Genomic DNA, 18613 nt, shown 5'->3' with positions numbered 1-18613 from the left:
TAATGCCACACCCCTGTGGATAACGTTGAATCCTGCCTGTGACTGTCATTCGGAGCGAGGAGGAGGAAATAACTTTATTGTGTGGCCTGCGAGTTGGTGGGGAGGCCCAAAGGCCCCGCCTAGGTGACGGCCAGGAGTTCTTGGGTCCTGGCGGCATCCTCGGCCCGCTGGACGGCCCATAGCTGGTCCTCTAGGGCGGGGCTGAGCAGTGCGGATTCCCAGCGCGTGTGAAGGCTGCTGCTAGAGGCCGCGTTTTCTTTATTGTTATGTATCCTTCGGCATTCCCATAATATATGCTCCAGAGTGGCTCTGGATTCACATGTTTCGCATTTGTCGGTTGGATATACATCCGGATATATGATGTGCGAGAGCGCAGGATTCGGATATGTCCTAGTTTGTAACTGCCGCCATGCGACAGACTGCTTTTTTGCAATTTTGCGTGAGGTCGCAGGAATATGCACCTCTGTAACCTATAGTGTTTCGTGATGTCATTATATGTGGTCATTCTGTCTTCCCATTCCCACTCATTTACCGCACCGTTACGTCTGGAGGGTGTCGGGGCGTCACTTGCGACTGCGGCTCTGACCGTAAGCCCTCGAGCCGCGTAGTGTGCCGCCTCGTTGTTACCGTCCTCCGCGAGGGTGTGAGCTGGTGTCCAGGTGATGTCTCTGGCTCTTGCAAGAAGAATGCGTAGTGCCTCCGGGGAGATTTGGCCGTTGGCAAAGTTTCTTATTGTCGTCTCAGAGTCGCTGACTATCACGGTTGCGCTAGTCTGATCTACTGCGAGCGCTATGGCTACTTCTTCCGCTATTTCGTTACTTGTGGTGCGTATCGTCGCACACGTCTTGCACCGTTTCTCCCTATCGATTACGGCTGCCGTAAACCCCCGTCTGCGACTGTATCGAGCCGCGTCTACGAACACTGCGTCCTTGTCGCTGCCGAATTTCTTCTGTATTTGCTTCGCTCTGTTCTCTCGTCTGTCCTTATTGTGTTCTGGGTGCATGTTCTTTGGTATGGGCGGTATTACCATTGTTTCCTTCGTCTCTCTCGGGATGTCCACACAGTACGGTGTCAACACCGTGCTGTGTGTAGTAACTTATGTCTAATCTCTCTAGGATGTGTCTGCCTGCTCTAGTCTTAGAGAGGCGTTCATATGGTGCCGTACATTGCGTTTCAATGAGCTCGTCTATCGTGTTGTGTAGGCCTAATTGCAGCAACTTGTCCGTGCTGGTGCTGATCGGTAGTCCTATGGCTAGCTTGTATATTTTCTGAATGAGGCATTCTAGTTTGATCTTTTCCGCGACCTGCCATTTTAAGTACGGCGCTACGTATACTATTCTACTTATTACGAAGGGCTGTATTAACCTGATCGTGTTTTCCTCTTTCATCCCGCTATGTTTGTTTGTTATCCTTTTGATTAGCCTCATGATTTGCGCCACAGTTCCCTCCAGTCTTCTGAGGGTTTCTCCGTTGTTGCCCTTGGCTTCAATGAGGAGCTCCAATACCCTGATCCTATCGACCTTGGGTATGAGTTTCCCATCGGCAGTCTTTAACTGTATCTCCTCTATATAGGTGAGATTTTCCCTGTAGTTGCCTGGTTTGCGACCTCTGCGAGTCGGTCTGTACAGCAACAGCTCCGATTTCTCTGCCGAGCATGTTAGCCCTGTCCCCTCTAGATATTTTTCGATTGCCTCGATCGCTGTTTGAAGCGCTTGTTCTATTTGCCCGTCACTTCCGTTTCTCACCCATAGGGTGATATCGTCAGCGTATAAGGTATGATTGAGACCCTCTATTTCTTGTAGCATGGCTGGCAGCCCGATTACCGCCAGATTAAACAGCATCAGTGATAAGACCGGGCCCTGTGGCGTACCTGCGCTGCCTATCTCAATCTCCTCCGAAACTAGGTCCGCTATCGTGATCATTGCCTTTCTGCCCGTTAAAATATTGCGTACGTAATCGTACGTCCGTTTTGCCAGTCCTAGTGCTCCTACTCTATCTAGTATCGTTGCATGTGTTACGTTATCGAAGGCCTTTTTTAGGTCCAACCCGAGAATTGCCTTTGACGGTCTGCCCGAATCGTCTATGATCTGATGTTTTAGTTGTAACAGAGCGTCCTGCGCTGAGAGATTTCTCCTGAATCCTATCATTGTGGGTGGGAGTGCCTCCCAGTCTTCGAGTTAGGTGGTTATCCTCGCTAGGACCACGTGCTCCATGAGTTTCCCCGCGCAAGAAGTGAGAGATATGGGTCTCAAGTTCTCAATTTGCAGTCGCTTGCCCGGTTTAGGCATTTACACGATTTGTGCCGTCTTCCTTTGCTGCGGAATCTGCCCTGCCCCCCAGCATTCGTTAATATATTCGGTTAACTTAGCTATAGACTCATCGTCCAAGTTCCTTAGCGTTTCATTCGTTACCCCGTCTAATCCGGGTGCCGAATTTGTATTGAGTTTCTGCAGGGCTGCCCTGACCTCTGACTCGCCGAGTTTGTTGTCTAATTCGTCATTTGCCTGCCCTGTGTAGTCAGGGTGTATGACGGGCAGTGCTTGCGAGATGTATCTTTTCTCGATTTCCTTGAGGAAGTCCTGCTCTGTCCCTCGGTACGTTTGTATTAGCAGATTTATATTTTGCCTATGTGTCAACTTGGTCCCGTCCGAGTCTAACAAATATCGAAGGATGTTCCACGTTTTTGCCATTCCTATCTGACTGTCCATGTTGTTGCATTTTTCCTCCCACTGTTGTCTGCATACCTGCTGGGCGTACTGTTCTATGTCCGTGTTCAATTTGGCTATCTTTCTACGAAGCGTCCGGTTGTGTTTTTGTTTTTTCCATATCCGTTGCAACCCTGCCTTAGCTTTCCACATGTGCAGAAGCTTACTGTCTCCGTTCTCTAAATGCGCCTCCGGCGGGACCGTTTTCGTAGCTGCCGCCACATCTCCCTTTAGTTTTTCGGTCCATTCCGCAATACCTTGTGTCGTGTCATCGGCCTCCTCCCTTATTTTCCTGAATTTGTCCCAGTCGACAATCTTAAGTGGTCTACCTTTTGTCTTGCGCGGTCCTGCCCTTACCGTTATTTCTAGTATATTGTGATCGCTCCCAAAGTCGTGTTGCGTATTTGTCCACGGCGTGTCCCGTATGTTCTTGGTGAATGTTAAATCTGGCGTAGTATCCGCGCAAGCGCTGGTACCTATTCTCGTGGGAACCGATGCGTCGGTCACGAGGGTCAGGCCTTCCTGTTGCGCGTCTAGCCATAGGTTCCTGCCTTTTTGAGTTTCGATTTTGTAACCCCATGCCGCGTGTTAGGCGTTAAAATCGCCTCCGATCACTACTGCTCGGTTGTCCGCTATGGCTAGGGTTTTTTTAGAGAGCGACCGAAATTTATCGTGCCTGCACTTTGGACTGCTATAAATATTTATACAAAGAGACTGTCCTTCGTTTTCCGCATGGGTATGAGTTCTAGGAGAATGCGGTCGACTGACTTAACCTCCGTGTCGTGTTTAACGACCGAGTGATTTCGCTTTACCAACGTCGTTAGCGCCTTCGTCTCCCCTTTGGCAGTACCAAAGGACTTGTATCCCGACAATTTTGCCAGCCCGTGCGTTTCCTGCATCATTATAATATCCGGATTTTCTTTGTCTTTAAGGTGTTGTTGCAAACTGTATCGTTTTCGATCGTATCCTCTACAATTCCATTGCCAAATCGTGTATCTAATTCGTCTGTCCATGGCGGCGTTACAGGTTCTGCAATCCCTCGGCGGGTACCGGGGTCCTAGTGTACGGCTTAATGACCGTGCACTAGTAGGGGGGGACCGGTTAAGGCGGTCATTCGGAGCGAGCAAGGAAAATATTTCCTTGTTCGCAGGAAATGTACAACAGCAACGTCCAACTATCGTTGCTCTAAAGTCAATGTGGAGTTTTCCGTGAGAATATCGTGTGTTTGACAGGTAAACGGCACATACTTTTCATTCATGCGAATTCGTCAAATGGCACGTTCGGCGAAAAACCAGCGTCTTTCGTATGGATGGGCGAAACGGCACCTAAATTCCCATTAGCTGCGACGCCGCTACACGTGCTCGCCTGACGGAGCAGATACGAGCGAATGGGCACCTACTGCCCCGTTGGCGCGCCAGGTGCTGCATGAGGGGAGAGGGTATCACCCCGACGCACGTCACCCTCGCTCTCAGAAGCCTGCGTCACAGAGGAAGAAATTCAACAAGAGGGGACACTCGGCGCAAGACTGGCAACAGGAAATACGTCCCGCTAGTATTATGCCATCTGTTAGCTGCCGCGAGCATCGCAAAATAAAAAGGTGAAATGAAATTAACGGACATTGATTCATCTTTTCATTCCTTCCCACTAAAACTAAAACGGTTGCATATAATTGAACTTATACTTTGCGACTTATTTTCCTTCCGTCACCTAGCAACAAGCTAACGGCATGCCAGACGAGCCAGATGCATTCGTCAAGCGCCCGATATGCCCGGTACGCAACGGAAGCGAGCAGGTTTGGCTGCGCTTGTGAAGTTCGCCTGTTCGGCGACACGTCTCTCTTTTTTTTTTTCTTTGATGTAGCCTAGTATATTGGGCTCCCGGCCTATTCTTGCGTTCCTTCTGCCCTTCGACACAGCACCACTGCACTATTGCACTACGGCAAGGTGAGAAGTTTGACAGGCTACCAGGGGGAGGGGGGCGGCATTTCAAGCAATTTAGGCTTACGGCACGGAACCTAGACATGTGACGCAGTTAGCGAAAAACAACTCAGCCGTCCTGGCGCAGTTAACTTGAATTTATGACTCGTACCGGGAGATGTTCGCGACGCTTCCTGTGGGTTCCACATATTTGTAACTGATTTCGGTAGTTTTTGGGCGCGCTCGCCGCGCATGGCGTTCTGACGCAGTTAGCGAAAAGCAGCTCGGCCTTGTGACGCGGTTAGTTTCACGCGTACTGAATCTTAATGGGACAAGTTTGTGAAGCTTTTATCTGACTACCAGCATGATTGTTATTAATTCCGTTACATTTTGGGATACTTTCGAGGCACGAGTGCCGCGCCTGGCGCCGTGACGTGAACAGCAGCTCTGTCGTATGACGCAGTTTCGCGTGTACTGAATCTTACTGGTACAAGTTCGGGACGCTTTTCTCTGACCCCAAGCATTATTGTAATTAATTTCGTTACTTTTTTTGGATAACTTTGAGGCACGCTCGTTGCGCCTGTCGTGACGCAGTTAGCGGAAAGAAGTTCGGCCATGGTGACCAAGTTAGTTTGGCGTGTATTGAATCTTAGTGGGACAAACTTGTAACGCTTTTCATGGCCCCGCAACAACTTGTACTTTCTTTCGGTATTCACGCTTGTCGAAAACGAGACGAGCAATTGCCGAGAGTGATAACATGGGTGGGGGTTACGCGCGCCGGCAGAATGCGCGAAAGATAACGCCAAGGAGCTCAAACACCAGGAACGTTGTAACTCGAAAATTCTTTCTTCTGGACGACTGAAAACGGGGTTTGCACCCACGCTCTTGTCTTGAGTGTGAGCAGAAGGCATTCTGCGAGCGTCTAGCATTGTTTGGCTGTGAAAGCCTTTATTGTGGTAACCTGCGTGTTAGTAGCGTACCATCGCGTTGGCTAAGGCCAAGTAGTTTAGGAAACGGGTAGTCGCCCGTGTATCTGTGCTCCTAAAGAGAAGGAAATAAGGCCCGGGAATGGGTAAACGCTTGGAAATCAGATGTTTTATTTATATTTTACGTTAGTATTGTCTGGTATGAGCATTTTATTTTCTGGGGCGTGTATGTGACAGTGAGTAACTTTTGTTTGTTATAGCACCCATTCACCACTTTCGCACGTTTCGTTTCTGCACGCAGTATTCCATAAGGTGTTAAATGTCAAAATGACACAGGCTTGTAATTTAATTTTTTCAGCTGATGGGGGCCTTCCGGTGGAGCTTCGTACGGTAACTACTGCTGCTTACCATGTGCCGCAACGTTACATGAATGCACCGAAATCACATTTCTTCATTTCACAAGGCGTCTTACGTGTACTTAATGAAATTGCACGTGGCAGATTCACTGCAGGCTTGTAAATATCGTTCGCAATCATTTTTGCCTAATAATAAAACGACTTGGCACGAAGACCGCGCGCGTTTGAGTAGACGCAAAGAAAAAAGAATAAAAAATGTCGCTCCGATCACCACAGCCGGCGTAACGCGTTCCAGCTAGCGTTCAAAACGCGCGCGCCCATAATCGAAACCGGAAGTGTGATTCAGGCATAATGCCGGCGGCTTGGAGCGCTACAGTCGATTCAGCCGCTGGGCTCTATGGGAGTGTCCGTTCATGTGGAATTTCCTTCTGTATGCTTGTGTCACACGCGCCTTCCTTTTCCGCGCAAGCTCTCGCCTGCGTTCTCACTTCGCCTTGGTAATCGCAACAAAGAAACTAAACAAAAAACTGCAATTCGAAAGGAAGAACGTCGAAGGTTGTGACTTTAAACCTACGACCGCACGCTCAGAAGTCGAGTGTTTTACCCGCTGGGCTGAACCAGCCTCCTACGGGGCAGGCCTGTGCACTTTGCTTTATGACGTCATGCTACTTGGACAGAAATTTTCATTACCAAGCCCGGCGTCACAAGAACGGTGAGGTCAAAATCACCAAGGCTTACTAGGGAACCCATTAGAATTTCTTCTGCATCAGTAAATTACAGTTCTACAACACCAAAAACACCACTCTTACAACAATAAAACGTTTGGTAAGCCAGAAAAAGCGCAAGAACGAAATACGGGTGGCGACGCCTACTTAAGTTCGCGCACCTGGGGGCTGTGACGTCTTCGATCTTGATGGCAGCTTCTAGGGCCTACTAATTATATATAGCGGTACAGACTGACTACATTGTGTTCTAAAGGAACCAAATATTAAACATGGCAAGTTTCGGGAACCTTTATTCAGCCAACGCGGCCCAAATGCGAAAACATACTTTGGAATCCCTGACGTCACGCTGACGTACCGACGCTGGGGTTTCGGCGCGAAATTCAAATATTGATACTTGGACCTTCATTTTCTCATCTAATAATAAATTTTTTTTTAAATGACTGCCTGCATGGTTCTCAAACAATGCTTCATTAGTCTAAACTGATTTATTGTTTCGCTTTAGGGTCCATTTAACGTCTGCTTTCTTTTTATTAAAAGTAAATCCTAGAACTTAGCACTCCTCTCATCGAATACAACCAAGATGACGATCCTTTGACTATATCTCAACAACCCTAACGTGGAAAGATCTTGGTTGATTTTTCTGATATAAAAAAGGGAAAAATGATTAGCGCAGAAACATCCCAGTGGGGTGCATTTTCATAGAGGGCGTAGCATTCTTTCTGATCATTACTGGTGAATACATTACATACTCTACCCCTGAAACCAAGACTGTCGTACTTTAAGAGATATGCAATTCCAATACGACGCACACCATGACGATCTTCCCAATAAACTGGCTTTTACTGGCAGTCTTGTGTTCGGTAAATGAAAGAAATCCTGCTATAGTGCTTTCTTTTTATTGCATAATTTGCCCGCCAACACGTTCGCTTGCGTTCCAACATGTCCCCTTCATAAGGTTCTCCCGGTTTTTGCATACGCAATTTTATGGCTGCTTGCAAGCTCTCATCTGCGTTCTAACTGCCCCTCGGTAAGGCAAAATCAAAACACGCCAAGCGGATCTACGCGCTCGCTTGCCCGCGAGAAATTCATAAGAGTGTTCTATGCCACTTGTCGATGCATGCGTTCGTGGAGCAATGCCCCCTCGCCTCGATATACGGCCCTGTCGCCGATATCGGCACGTTGGTCAAGTGCGTCGCTGGCGCGGCCGTAAGCAGAGTGCACGTGCAGCTGAGTAGCGTCTTCGGAGGACAGTAGTAGCGCGGCTACATGGCGTTCCTTGTGAAGGAACAATTCAGCCGTCGGGGACTCCTAAATTCCTGCGATGTGCTTTCAGATTTGTTCTAGTGGTCTCTATTGTATAATTTTTTGCAAAACACATAAAAGATGGTAGTTTTGGCAATGGTATAATTACCTAATCCTTCGTTATAGAAGTCATTTTGTTGTACAAGAGTTCGACTGTATTCGCTTTAGACGCGTGATGTTGCCTCCCCCAAGCCTTTCACTCTTCAGGATGTGTAATGCAAGTTCGGTGTTCACAATAAAATGGCAAACTGGGCGATTTGGTGAGCGTTAATTATTTTTAAATGTGGGAACGGACAAGGAAGACAGAACGACACAGGACGAACGCCTCCCAACAAATTACAAATTTTAGAGGCGCAGCTCTTAGGCGCCCGCTCATGCGGTGAGCGTCGGCGTTGTCCCTAGGCGTCACCGAGCGAATGAGCACAACGAAAGATGAAAGCGAACGCCGAGCGCGGTGTCGGAAGAAAAGCGTAGTGCCGCGTAAGGCTTGCGACCACCGCTACCAGATGGCGCCAGAGGAGCGCGCCGTCGTCTGTTCACCGATGACATGTGGCGAGCGCGTAAAGCGATACCATATGTCTGAATACAACACTGCGTGAGTGGAGGTCTGTCGGCGGCGGCTGCTCTGAATCGCGCCCACGTGCCACCCACGCACTACCTGTCGCCATTAGCGAGGTAGTCACGTTACAGTTCACTCTGTTTGCAACGTGCAGCATGAGACACATTGTGCGCGCCAGCCAATATATCGCGAAATGAAAACACGTACACAGCTGCGCTCAAGTTTTGCATTAGGGAGTATCGTAATCGTCGGTGAATTTTGTATTTGAAACTGAAATATATATCAAGACCTGAATGAGTGCCCATTTCAAGTGACAGCTTGTCAGCAAGCGGACAAGGCAACATTACCAAATCTCAATTTACCGGTTGATTGCGCATCTCACGCTTCAAGAAATCTACTTCGCAATGGTGCAAAGTCATACAAATCTGGCTCACACATGTGTCCGTGTTTTCTCCTATTAAATATCTGAACAATTTCCCGCCCTAGCTGGTTTGTGCGTTTATACAGAATCCTGGTTTTGTCCTGGATTGGGGAGCAGCGGCACTCCCGACAATGCCGAGATAAATTGGATGTTGGCTTACCTTTCAATGAATTGCGGTGTTGGCTTAAGTGCTCGTTGAGTCATTGAACCGACTAGCGGTTACGAATGGGGTGTACATAAACAAATATATCCAAGAAGGCAGACTGTAAAGTTGTATTCCTTGCTTTAGCTTATTCTATAGAATGAGAAGAATGAGAAGATCCAACGCGCTCGATTTTTCGTTATTTACAACCATACGAAAAATCATGAAATGACGCCAGCGCAATCCGAGAGGAGCTTAATTTATAGGTTTGTTTGAATTGTATAACTAAGAAAAGGAGGTGAGTTGAAAATGTACGCAAGGATAACGTGCCACAGGTGGGAGCCGAAGTCACAGCTATCACATTATGGGGGCAGTGCTTTAGCAGTTAAGGTGTCATGTCCCCAAACCATCGTCCACTTTCTTGAGTATTTGAGTATGCGTCCAAGATTAGCTCTGAGAATGATAGAATGTGAGAACAAAACGATTCTGCAGTTCTACCGCTTTGTCATTCTGTTCTGACCATGCTTGAAACTTGAATCATGCGACTACAATTTCAACTTTGACTTGATTCTTAACTCACGTGCTTATCAATATATTGTAATCAGTTTGTAGAATATACCGGTTGGTCTGTTTCGTTTTACTTTGTCAATTTGATTTATTCTGCTCTGTCGGATATCATTGTAAGATTTGCTTGTGCTGTCTTGACGTCTTCACTGATTTTACGAATACGTCTATGCTTTCTCGCCCCAGTTTATCGATTAACCTCATCGGTATTGCAACCAGCCCGGGGCCTGCACAGCTTGGCTTCTTTTTCTTCTGATTTTTTCCAGCCGAAGCTGTATAGGACCAATTTATTTCCTGTATCAGACCCATCTCCTTGCCTCTTACAGATTGCTCACTTATTGGTTTGAATTATTTGGCAGCGATGCCAATGTCACTTTGGCAGCAGCTTCACGGTCGAGCGTTGAAAAAACTATATCTGAATTTTCGAAGGTAGACAAACTCGTCCAATTACCCGGTGTAACAGCTGTCTCGCTGCAGCTGCTGCTGCTGCTGTCGCAGTGTGTTTGTAGTATACTGTGTCCCGCATGGCACGCACAGACATGGAGTATGTTTTCCAAGGAGCTTCGGCAGCATTTATGCGACATGCGCGTTTCCCTAAAGAACAAAAAGTTTCAAGGGATGATCTCGCAACGCACACTTCTTGAGAAAAGAAACGCGGCGCTGAAATGACCGAAACAAACTATTTGAAATGAATGCCGCCAACCGACGAAGAAAGTTGCACGAACTTCACAGGCAATTACTGCCCTTGAGCAGATTTTTCAAAGCAGAAACAGCAGCAAAATATTTCGCTCTTGTCCCGAATGGATGCGTGGCGAAAATTTCTGATATACTCGGGGAAGCCATGCACAAACATATTACGGCGAATGATGTCGACGTGTGCCATTATGTCCATTCCTAGAAAAAAAGACATGCCCCCCTCCCCACCTCCATTGTTCTTCAGTTTGAATCTGAAACTAAAAGCTACGCTGTTCACGACAAAGTATGGTGATTTCACCTGTCCGGTGTTGACGTATCGCGACAGGAACCTCTCTCCAATTTACTCAAATGAATAACTTTAACCACAGTTTAAAGACTTGCTAGGCATGACGATCGCAAGAAAAAAGTAAAGGAACTGGCGTTTGCCATGATCTAAGCGAAAAAATGTTTTTCCCAAAGACTGAGACTTCTGCTGTGGTTCATGTCAATAATGAGCTTGGAAAGTTAGACTAGTTGTTTTCATGCACTGTAATTTCTTTCAGTATCACTTCACGATGGACACAGGTCTCCTAACACCCGGCAAGCTCAACGTCTCTCCGTTATGAAAAAAAAGTGCATTTCTTGATTTCACCTGAATGTCCAACCCGCCCACAAAGAAGAAAATGATCTCAATGCACCTTTCGGTAAATTTTATCTCCTGTCCAGGCTGTCATCATAACCAAAACTTGGTACCGAAAGAAGGCGGCGCGCTCGAAATTTCAGGCTACACGTCCCATTTCTTAAACCGATCACATCACAGGGGCGGCAACATCATGTTACGGCTGAGTAATGCTTTCACTTGCGAAATAATTCATACTTTTTCTGATATAAAGGACGATTAAGAAGTTTGGACATAAAAAAGTGATTGCTGCATTTTCCGTCCCATCCACCAACGCAGAACAGATCTGATTTCGTTTGGCTTAGACATGTTCTTTGGACGGGTTACAAAAATAATACTTGGCGGTAATATGAACATTAGTTTTTTTTAATCCATCGTCTCACTGTGCAAGTTCCTACAACGCACTTGAAATACATGCACTAGAAATATCTGATAAAACTTGCTGGCTCTCCCATAATCGAGAGTAGATGTAAGCATGAAATGGCAACCGGCAAAGCAGATTAGTTGGAGATGATACTATCCACAATCTTAAAATGGGTGGAGTGCATGTTGGCGACGGCAGACCACACTACACCACACCGCACCACGCCATACTGCGTTCTGGTCCATATGGACGCTGCCCAGCTAGAAGAAATTCGGCTGAAGGCAGCACGACAGGCAGGGAAAGATACCAAGGAAACAAAGTGCACTCCCCAGCTAGAAGTAGAAGAGCGCCTGAAGGAGACGCCATGCAGCGTGGCGCCATCTCTAGGGGCGACGCGTAAACCCGCGCCGCATAACCAACGGACCGCTGACGTTGAAAAGAGCACAGGCAACCCCGCCTCAGCGCCAAAAGATGATAATGAAGTGTATGGTGCCCTGTGTCCGCCTTATGAACGTCGCCTATTGGAAATGACAAATGAAACTTCAGCGTACAGAAGTTACACCTTGAGTGATATTGTAGCAATAGTTTTTGTAACTTGTTTGGACAGTAACTAACGTTTGTAATGTGGTCCTGTGCAAAGGGTTGGGGGCCAGATACATATTTTCTTAAGTTTTGACTGGTTGCCCAGATGTTCTCATTTAGTTCGCGCAACATGCCCGGATGTTTTCGTTTGAGTGCCCGGATACGGCTCTGGCTTTTGGCTAGAGCTCACTCGAAGGTCGTCGACAACGGGAGCTAAAAGCACTTGATGCTTAAAACATCCAACCTGCTACCATCCAATCTAATCAATGATGATTTACGTATTCATTACTAACAATATCATTCAGCCGCTTTACTCCGGTGCTTTAGCGACCTGCCTATGTACTCACCGGTTGAAATAAAAAAATAAGTTTTAGAGGTTCCACAAGTAATTTAAATGTTTTAGACAAAAAAGCAAGATCACCTGGGAACATGCTGCAAGGGCATCGTTAAACTCAATTGTGAATATCTTTTTCACGGCAGTGACGCGGATGTGGCTTACGCTATTTTAAATGACAAATTTAAAGCAGTATGCAACAATTGTTGTCCACATAAAAGAAACAGCGTCAACGCACGGCACGTTAGCACTTTGTTGGCATCAATGTTCGCTGGTAAACTTGCGTGCTACCTAACATTTTTGTACGGAACATTTCCAAGGAGTCTACAAGTTGCCAAAGTGTATCTGATCCAGAATGGTGGTGATAGAAAAAACATAATAAATTGCATACCATTATCGATTCTCCCTATTTTCACGAAAGATATCGAAAAACAATATTGAACACGCGAACGACCTTTTTTTTTTTCTTCACAAAGCGCTTGACGGCAGCAGAGAAAGCATTGCCGGAGACAACCCACACAGGAGCACGTGGCCTACGCAACTTGGAGCCTTACCCCATAATGCCGGCCATCAAGGGGTGGATGACCGGTCGTTCTACCTGAAGAGGGCTACACGCGGCGGGGTTCGTGGAAAGCAGCCCACACCCAAGGAGGGAATAAAAGGACCAGCTACAGGGAATCTCAGGTCTGTTCCCCTCTAAACTCGGCACCTGACGAACAGATACCGTAGAAGCAACTAAGAACACGTCTCCACATCGAGACGTAGAAGCTATTCGCTGATATTACCGAGTTTTACAATTAGCGTTTGAACCACATGTAAATGCATTACGCTTGTAAATAAATAGCGTTATCCTCACTGTGCATGCTCCGTACGTTATTTCGGCTCTGCGGTCTACGTACGCTATTTAATAGACGGTTTTAGAACAGCGCTTGTCGCCTTATGTAGGCTAAATGCAAGCACATTTGTGGGACGTTATGGTGCGTTTACTTTTGGCTGCAAACGCTATTCTAAAACTGTCTGTCGTACGTTAGTACGCTAAGAAATTGCGTTATCGAACGTGAAGGCAGTCACGGCCTCCGCTTCAGCGTGAATTCTCATGATAGATACACTCTCGCTATCGTTGATCGATAGTAACCTAAAAGTAGCATTCCCTTCCTCCAAGCTCACCTGAAACGTTCGTTATGAGTACGTTGCGCATCCAATCACCGAGATCGTTTGGCGATTCCTGCGTCCATAGGCCTAACGAGACGCGTCGCCCTAGAAACTGCACAATGGCCGCTAATGGATTGTCTTGGATTGGGTATGTTTGGAAAGAGGCACCAGACAGCGCCCTGACTTAACTTGTTCGTAAATCTTTGTGTTCATATGTGTGTTTACTAGCGAATCACCTTTAGTTGTGCCCCCGATACCAGTAATGTGTCATCCACTATGCATTACACTATATTTAAAGGCAACAGCATGTCACTTGTAACATACCCGTCAACTCCTCCGCATTTTTCGTAACCTTCACGAATTTGGGATTGTTTTGCGATTTTATTAACATTGTGTGAGGTATCACGAAAAAAGTTGCAGTTTCGCCCCAATAGCGAAGCATGGATTTGCGTTAGCACGTTAGCAGACAGCTATACGAAGTAAGGACAGTAGCTTTATCAACCTTGTAAACTCGGAAACATGCGCTTACTGACTGAATTACCAACCATGGTGTCCGCGCACACAATCAAAAGTTGAACCCATCACACTCGATGAGGGCGGACACTCGCCGTCAAAACCCTGGTGTGAGCAAGCGCGGCAGTAGCGCCGTGCGAAGTGACCTTCGTGTGGTCTATCGCTTGAACACAACAGCGCCGAGAAAACAGCGCGCGCAAATGCATGGAGCCGTCTGCAGATACCTTTCAAGATACGGCGCGCTGCCGCCCTCGGCCGTGCAACGTACACACTTGTTGGCGGAGTAACAGACTGGAGGACGCCCTCCCCCCCCCCCCCCCCCCCCCCGCTTTCCTGCATATATGTCGCGCGAGATTGAGTCGCGATCGTCAGTTCCCCTTGCGCCCTATCGCGAAATGCGCAGTTGCTGCCGGAGCACTACGCCGCCCCCCTCCCTCCCTCCAATCCCTCCACGGCCTTTCGCGCGACGGAAGACGGCGCGTTTGCCTTGCGCTTTCTTCCTTCGCGCACGCCAGATTGAGCCGCGATCGCCGGCTTACCCTCGCACATACAGTATACGGCGCGCAGCGACGATTTTATCGCCCTTGGACTTTACATGGAACCTCACGGCGACGGCGACGGCAGAAATGCGCCTGGAGTGTCCATATAATTGCTATCGCAATAAAATTCCGCTCGAGAAAATGTTTCGGCTGTCGGTATCCGAGACTCCCCTGGGAAGTTTTCCTATGGTGAAAGGATGCAAGAGGGGCGCTTCATTCGAGGGAGCTCATGCCGGCACGTTGCTCAAGGAGGCGAAATCTACAACAGCAAATGTTGATGAAAGACCGAGATGATCGAGGCGCACGCTGGTAGCCTCAATTCAACAATAGAGCCCATAAAGATACTCGGGGCCCGTGTATATGCACGCGCTATCTCTCGGCGCATGCGCATCCAACAGTAGCTTACGAGCACGCGAATATGCCATGCGAATGACTTATCGCATGACTGATTACGTCACAGCATACTCAAACAATTTATTTCCAATATTCGCGAACGCCTATCCCACGAAACTCAACTGACCATCTTCACGCACTACACCCATTACAACCTTCTTTGTAGCCTTGAAACAGATGAGGTCTTCCTGGACTTTGTAAAGCCATTGACGAAGTACCCAACTTAGGCCTACTGCTGAAGCTCTCACAATATAACTTACATTCTAGCATACTCAACTGGATCGGATAATTTTTAACACGCCGCTCTCGGTGAGTAGTCATAAATGACCAGCATTCTAACCCCTTTTCAGGTAGGTCAGGCTTCCCCCAAGGTTGCTTTCTTGGTCCTCTTCTGTTCCTTATTTACATATACAGTTTACAGCTATCTGTTTCCTGCAACATGCACATGTTCGTCGACGACTGTGTTATAAACCGTATAATCACTAGAGCTAACCGCCGTGGTTGCTTAGTGGCTATGGTGTTGGGCTGCTAAGCACGAGGTCACGGGATCGAATTCCGGCCACGGCGGCCGCATTTCTGTGGAGGTGGAATGCGAAAACAGCCGTGTACTTATATGTCCATTCTTTAAAAAAAAACCACAACGCGCATTTTCAGGGCATCGCTAAATAAACACGATTTAGATATACGTGAAAAACACCCGTGTACTTAGAATTATGTGCACTTAAAAGAACCCTAGGTGGTCCAGAGTCCCCCACTACAGCGTGCCTCATAATCAGATCGTGGTTTTGGCATGTGAAACCTCGTAATTAATTTCCTTTATCACTAACGACTAGAACAACCCGTCCTCCAAACTTATATCATCCACGTGAAGGAATGGTGTGATAAGTGGCTCGTGACGTTTGACCCTAATAAATGTAAAGTTCACTCACCGACAAACTCCACGTTTCCTACAAAATTTCTAATGTCCCCGTTCAACTATTCTTGTCCTTCAAGTAACTTGGTGTCACCCTTTCTGGCCACTTGTCTTGGCGAGAGCTTGTTACTGAACGTTATGGCATCTACTACCCAAAGCCTGGCATACTTGAAGCGCCACTTGCGCCACCTCATGCAAAATTTTTAGCTTAAAGCTCACTTGTCAAATCGAAACTAGACTATATAATCGCGCCATATCGGGTCCCCACCAAGCATACCTAAAAAAAAAAAAAAACGCCATCGAAGCAGTTAGATGCCGTTCCATCAGATTCGTTAATTCCGCATACACATATGACACCATGCATTTCGTATTTTAAAGTACAATCTGATTTATGTATTTTCTATTTCTCTACACCATCGCATCGCAAGCCTGTTCCTCTTCCTCTTTTGTTATTCTTCTCTCAACCGCATGGCCTGATATTTCAGGTCCTGTGCGCATATACAGGGTGTCGCACGTAACTTGAGCCAAACATTAAAAATATGCAAATATGTCACGCAGCGCGACAGAACCAGAGAATGTTGCTTGCCGTCGCTTGTAGATGCTCAGATTATAATGTTTTTCATTCCGCCTAATTCGATCATTAGTCTTGATTAATTAATCAACTTTTCAAATATAGTCAGATGAAAAGTGTCAATAAGAAAATTGTAAAGCAACACGAAAAGCTCCCGATACAGCTTTCCGTTGCTCGATACGTGCTACATAAAAGTGCTTTTTCCGAGCGTGAAAGAAGCTCGCGAGTATACGCAAAGTGCCTCGAGCAGCTGTCGCGCAGGGGAGAGGGGTAGGGGAATGCTACAAGGGAATTATACTCATTCTTGAAACCAGATATATTACACATATGAGTTTCGCGTGCCGGAAATAACTGCGGAAAATAACAGTGCAGTTTTGCTTTGTTCTGCATTTACAATCCAACTCGTAGGATGCAATCACTTTGTTTTATTGTAGGCGGTTAGTAAAATACGAATAAAACTAAATAATTTTTAGAGCTACTCTATTACAACTTGACGAGCTTAAGTTGGTTCTCACCTGAAACACAACTTTGCGTTGTGTTTCAGGTGAGACCGATCATGATCGATAACTACGAAAACTTACACAAACTCTATGCAAAACGTAGAAACTCCGTTTACATGCTACCGTGCAATATAGTGTACTAAATGGTTGCACGACAGAGAGCTTTGACCTAGCCACATTATTAAACGTTGGGTAACCCTTTAATGGTTGAACACACTTGCACATCAAGGAAAATTAGAACATGCTCCCTTTCACTTACGGCTATGGAGACGCTTGTACAAAAAAGCGTTGAAATGTTATTCGAGTGACAACCCGAATTCTAAGGAGGTAATTACCAGTTAATAATCAGTGTTTGCATTGCTAAAGTATCCAAAACTGATAACTTTCTCCGGCGTATGAAAAACGATACGCTAGGCTATGCACTCAGTTTTCCGTGTTTAAATCTGAATTTGAGGTATTAAGAGAGCGTGTGTACATATATATATATATATATGCCAATAGAGAAGGACGCCACAGGTTTAACACAAGCAGTGCACTCACGGGTGAAGGGAAGGCCTGTGAAAAGGAATGATGCGGTTGGCCCAGCGACACCTCCAATACTCGGCGCCATTGCTCTTTTCCTCAGGCGACATGACGGTCTGTGCAGCACAACTAAAACAAAAAAAAAAGAGAACGAACTAAGCTTTCATACAAGAAAAAGTAACACACACGCTCGTCCCAGCTCGTAAATCGGCCACATTAGCCAAGCGTAAAGCACCAAAACGGAACTTTTTCTGTAAAATAAAAACTGCCGTATTGCAGTACCTTCTAAAGCTGTTTCAGGTTAGAGCGCCTGTCGCCCACTACAGTGCACGGTGTCAGCAATGCACTCTTTAGGCGGGGACCGTTTTCGGCTTGCTTGAGAGGCGCGACCGACCAGATAATGCAAAAACGTCGCGCGCTCGCCGGTCCGCTGACGGCAGCGGCTACCTATCGGTGCTCCGACGCAAACAGCGTCACCGTGGGATTGCTGCAAATACGTCTTTCAAATTTTGTCGCCGTAGATGAGTAATTGTGTGCCACGCAGAGGTGCGAAATTTCATTAGTGACAGGAATTATTGCAGGCACGGCAGGAAAAAATATTCGCGAGATTTTAACTTCTTTTCACCCTCGTAACAAAGTGCCACCGGTATTTTGTGTGAAGACTGAATTCGCTATGAACTCTGTGGTCATGTCGCGAATTCGCGGCACCTGGTACTTAGCTACACATACCGTTAGCCGGCACACATATTCCTAGAAAAAAATGACTCTGAGGCAGTTTCTGGGGTTAACTTGCGCAAAACGGGTTATGTGGCCCTAAAGATGACCACATATTTAACTAATAGGTTACACGACATTTAATGTGATTAGCATTTTTTGCCTATTCAGACGTTTTGAGCCTATCTATTTATCGATCCACTACACGCACAGTCACACAAGTTGTCTGCCCGTTTGGGCTACTAGGTTTGCGCTCTTCATCGTGATGCCATCGTTGTCATGCCGTCGTCGTCATTCCAGCTTCGTGATCTAACTCTCGTGAAGCCGTCGTCGTCGCGTCTTCTACGCTGACCCATTGGTCCGCGTTATACAAGAGCTTGCACCGCTAGGTATATGCTCCTCGTCGGGATGCCATCGTGGTTGTTGCATCGTCATCATTCCAGCATTGTAGTCCAACCTTCGCCATGGCGCCGTGCTTGCGCTGTTACCGTCGCGCCATCGTCGTCAGACAGTCCTGCATTCGTTGTCACACCACCGTCTGGATGC

General features: G+C 46.9%; 1 protein-coding gene across 1 annotated transcript in view; it reads right to left on the bottom strand.

The window, feature by feature from the left end:
• Positions 1-17679, bottom strand: part of LOC126516421 (thiopurine S-methyltransferase-like) — a 55390-nt gene extending 37711 nt beyond the window's left edge. Inside the window, exon 1 of the mRNA XM_050166544.3 lies at positions 17372-17679. Within this exon, the coding sequence (XP_050022501.2) occupies positions 17372-17463 (92 nt within the window). The 5' untranslated portion in view covers positions 17464-17679. The remainder of the gene's footprint in view (positions 1-17371) is intronic.
• Between the last annotated feature and the right edge of the window lie 934 nt (positions 17680-18613).

Source organism: Dermacentor andersoni, chromosome 1, assembly GCF_023375885.2.
Source record: "Dermacentor andersoni chromosome 1, qqDerAnde1_hic_scaffold, whole genome shotgun sequence".
Lineage (NCBI taxonomy): Eukaryota > Metazoa > Arthropoda > Arachnida > Ixodida > Ixodidae > Dermacentor > Dermacentor andersoni.
The sequence above is the reverse complement of the archived record's forward strand: the minus strand, read 5'-3'. Positions and strand labels throughout refer to the sequence as shown.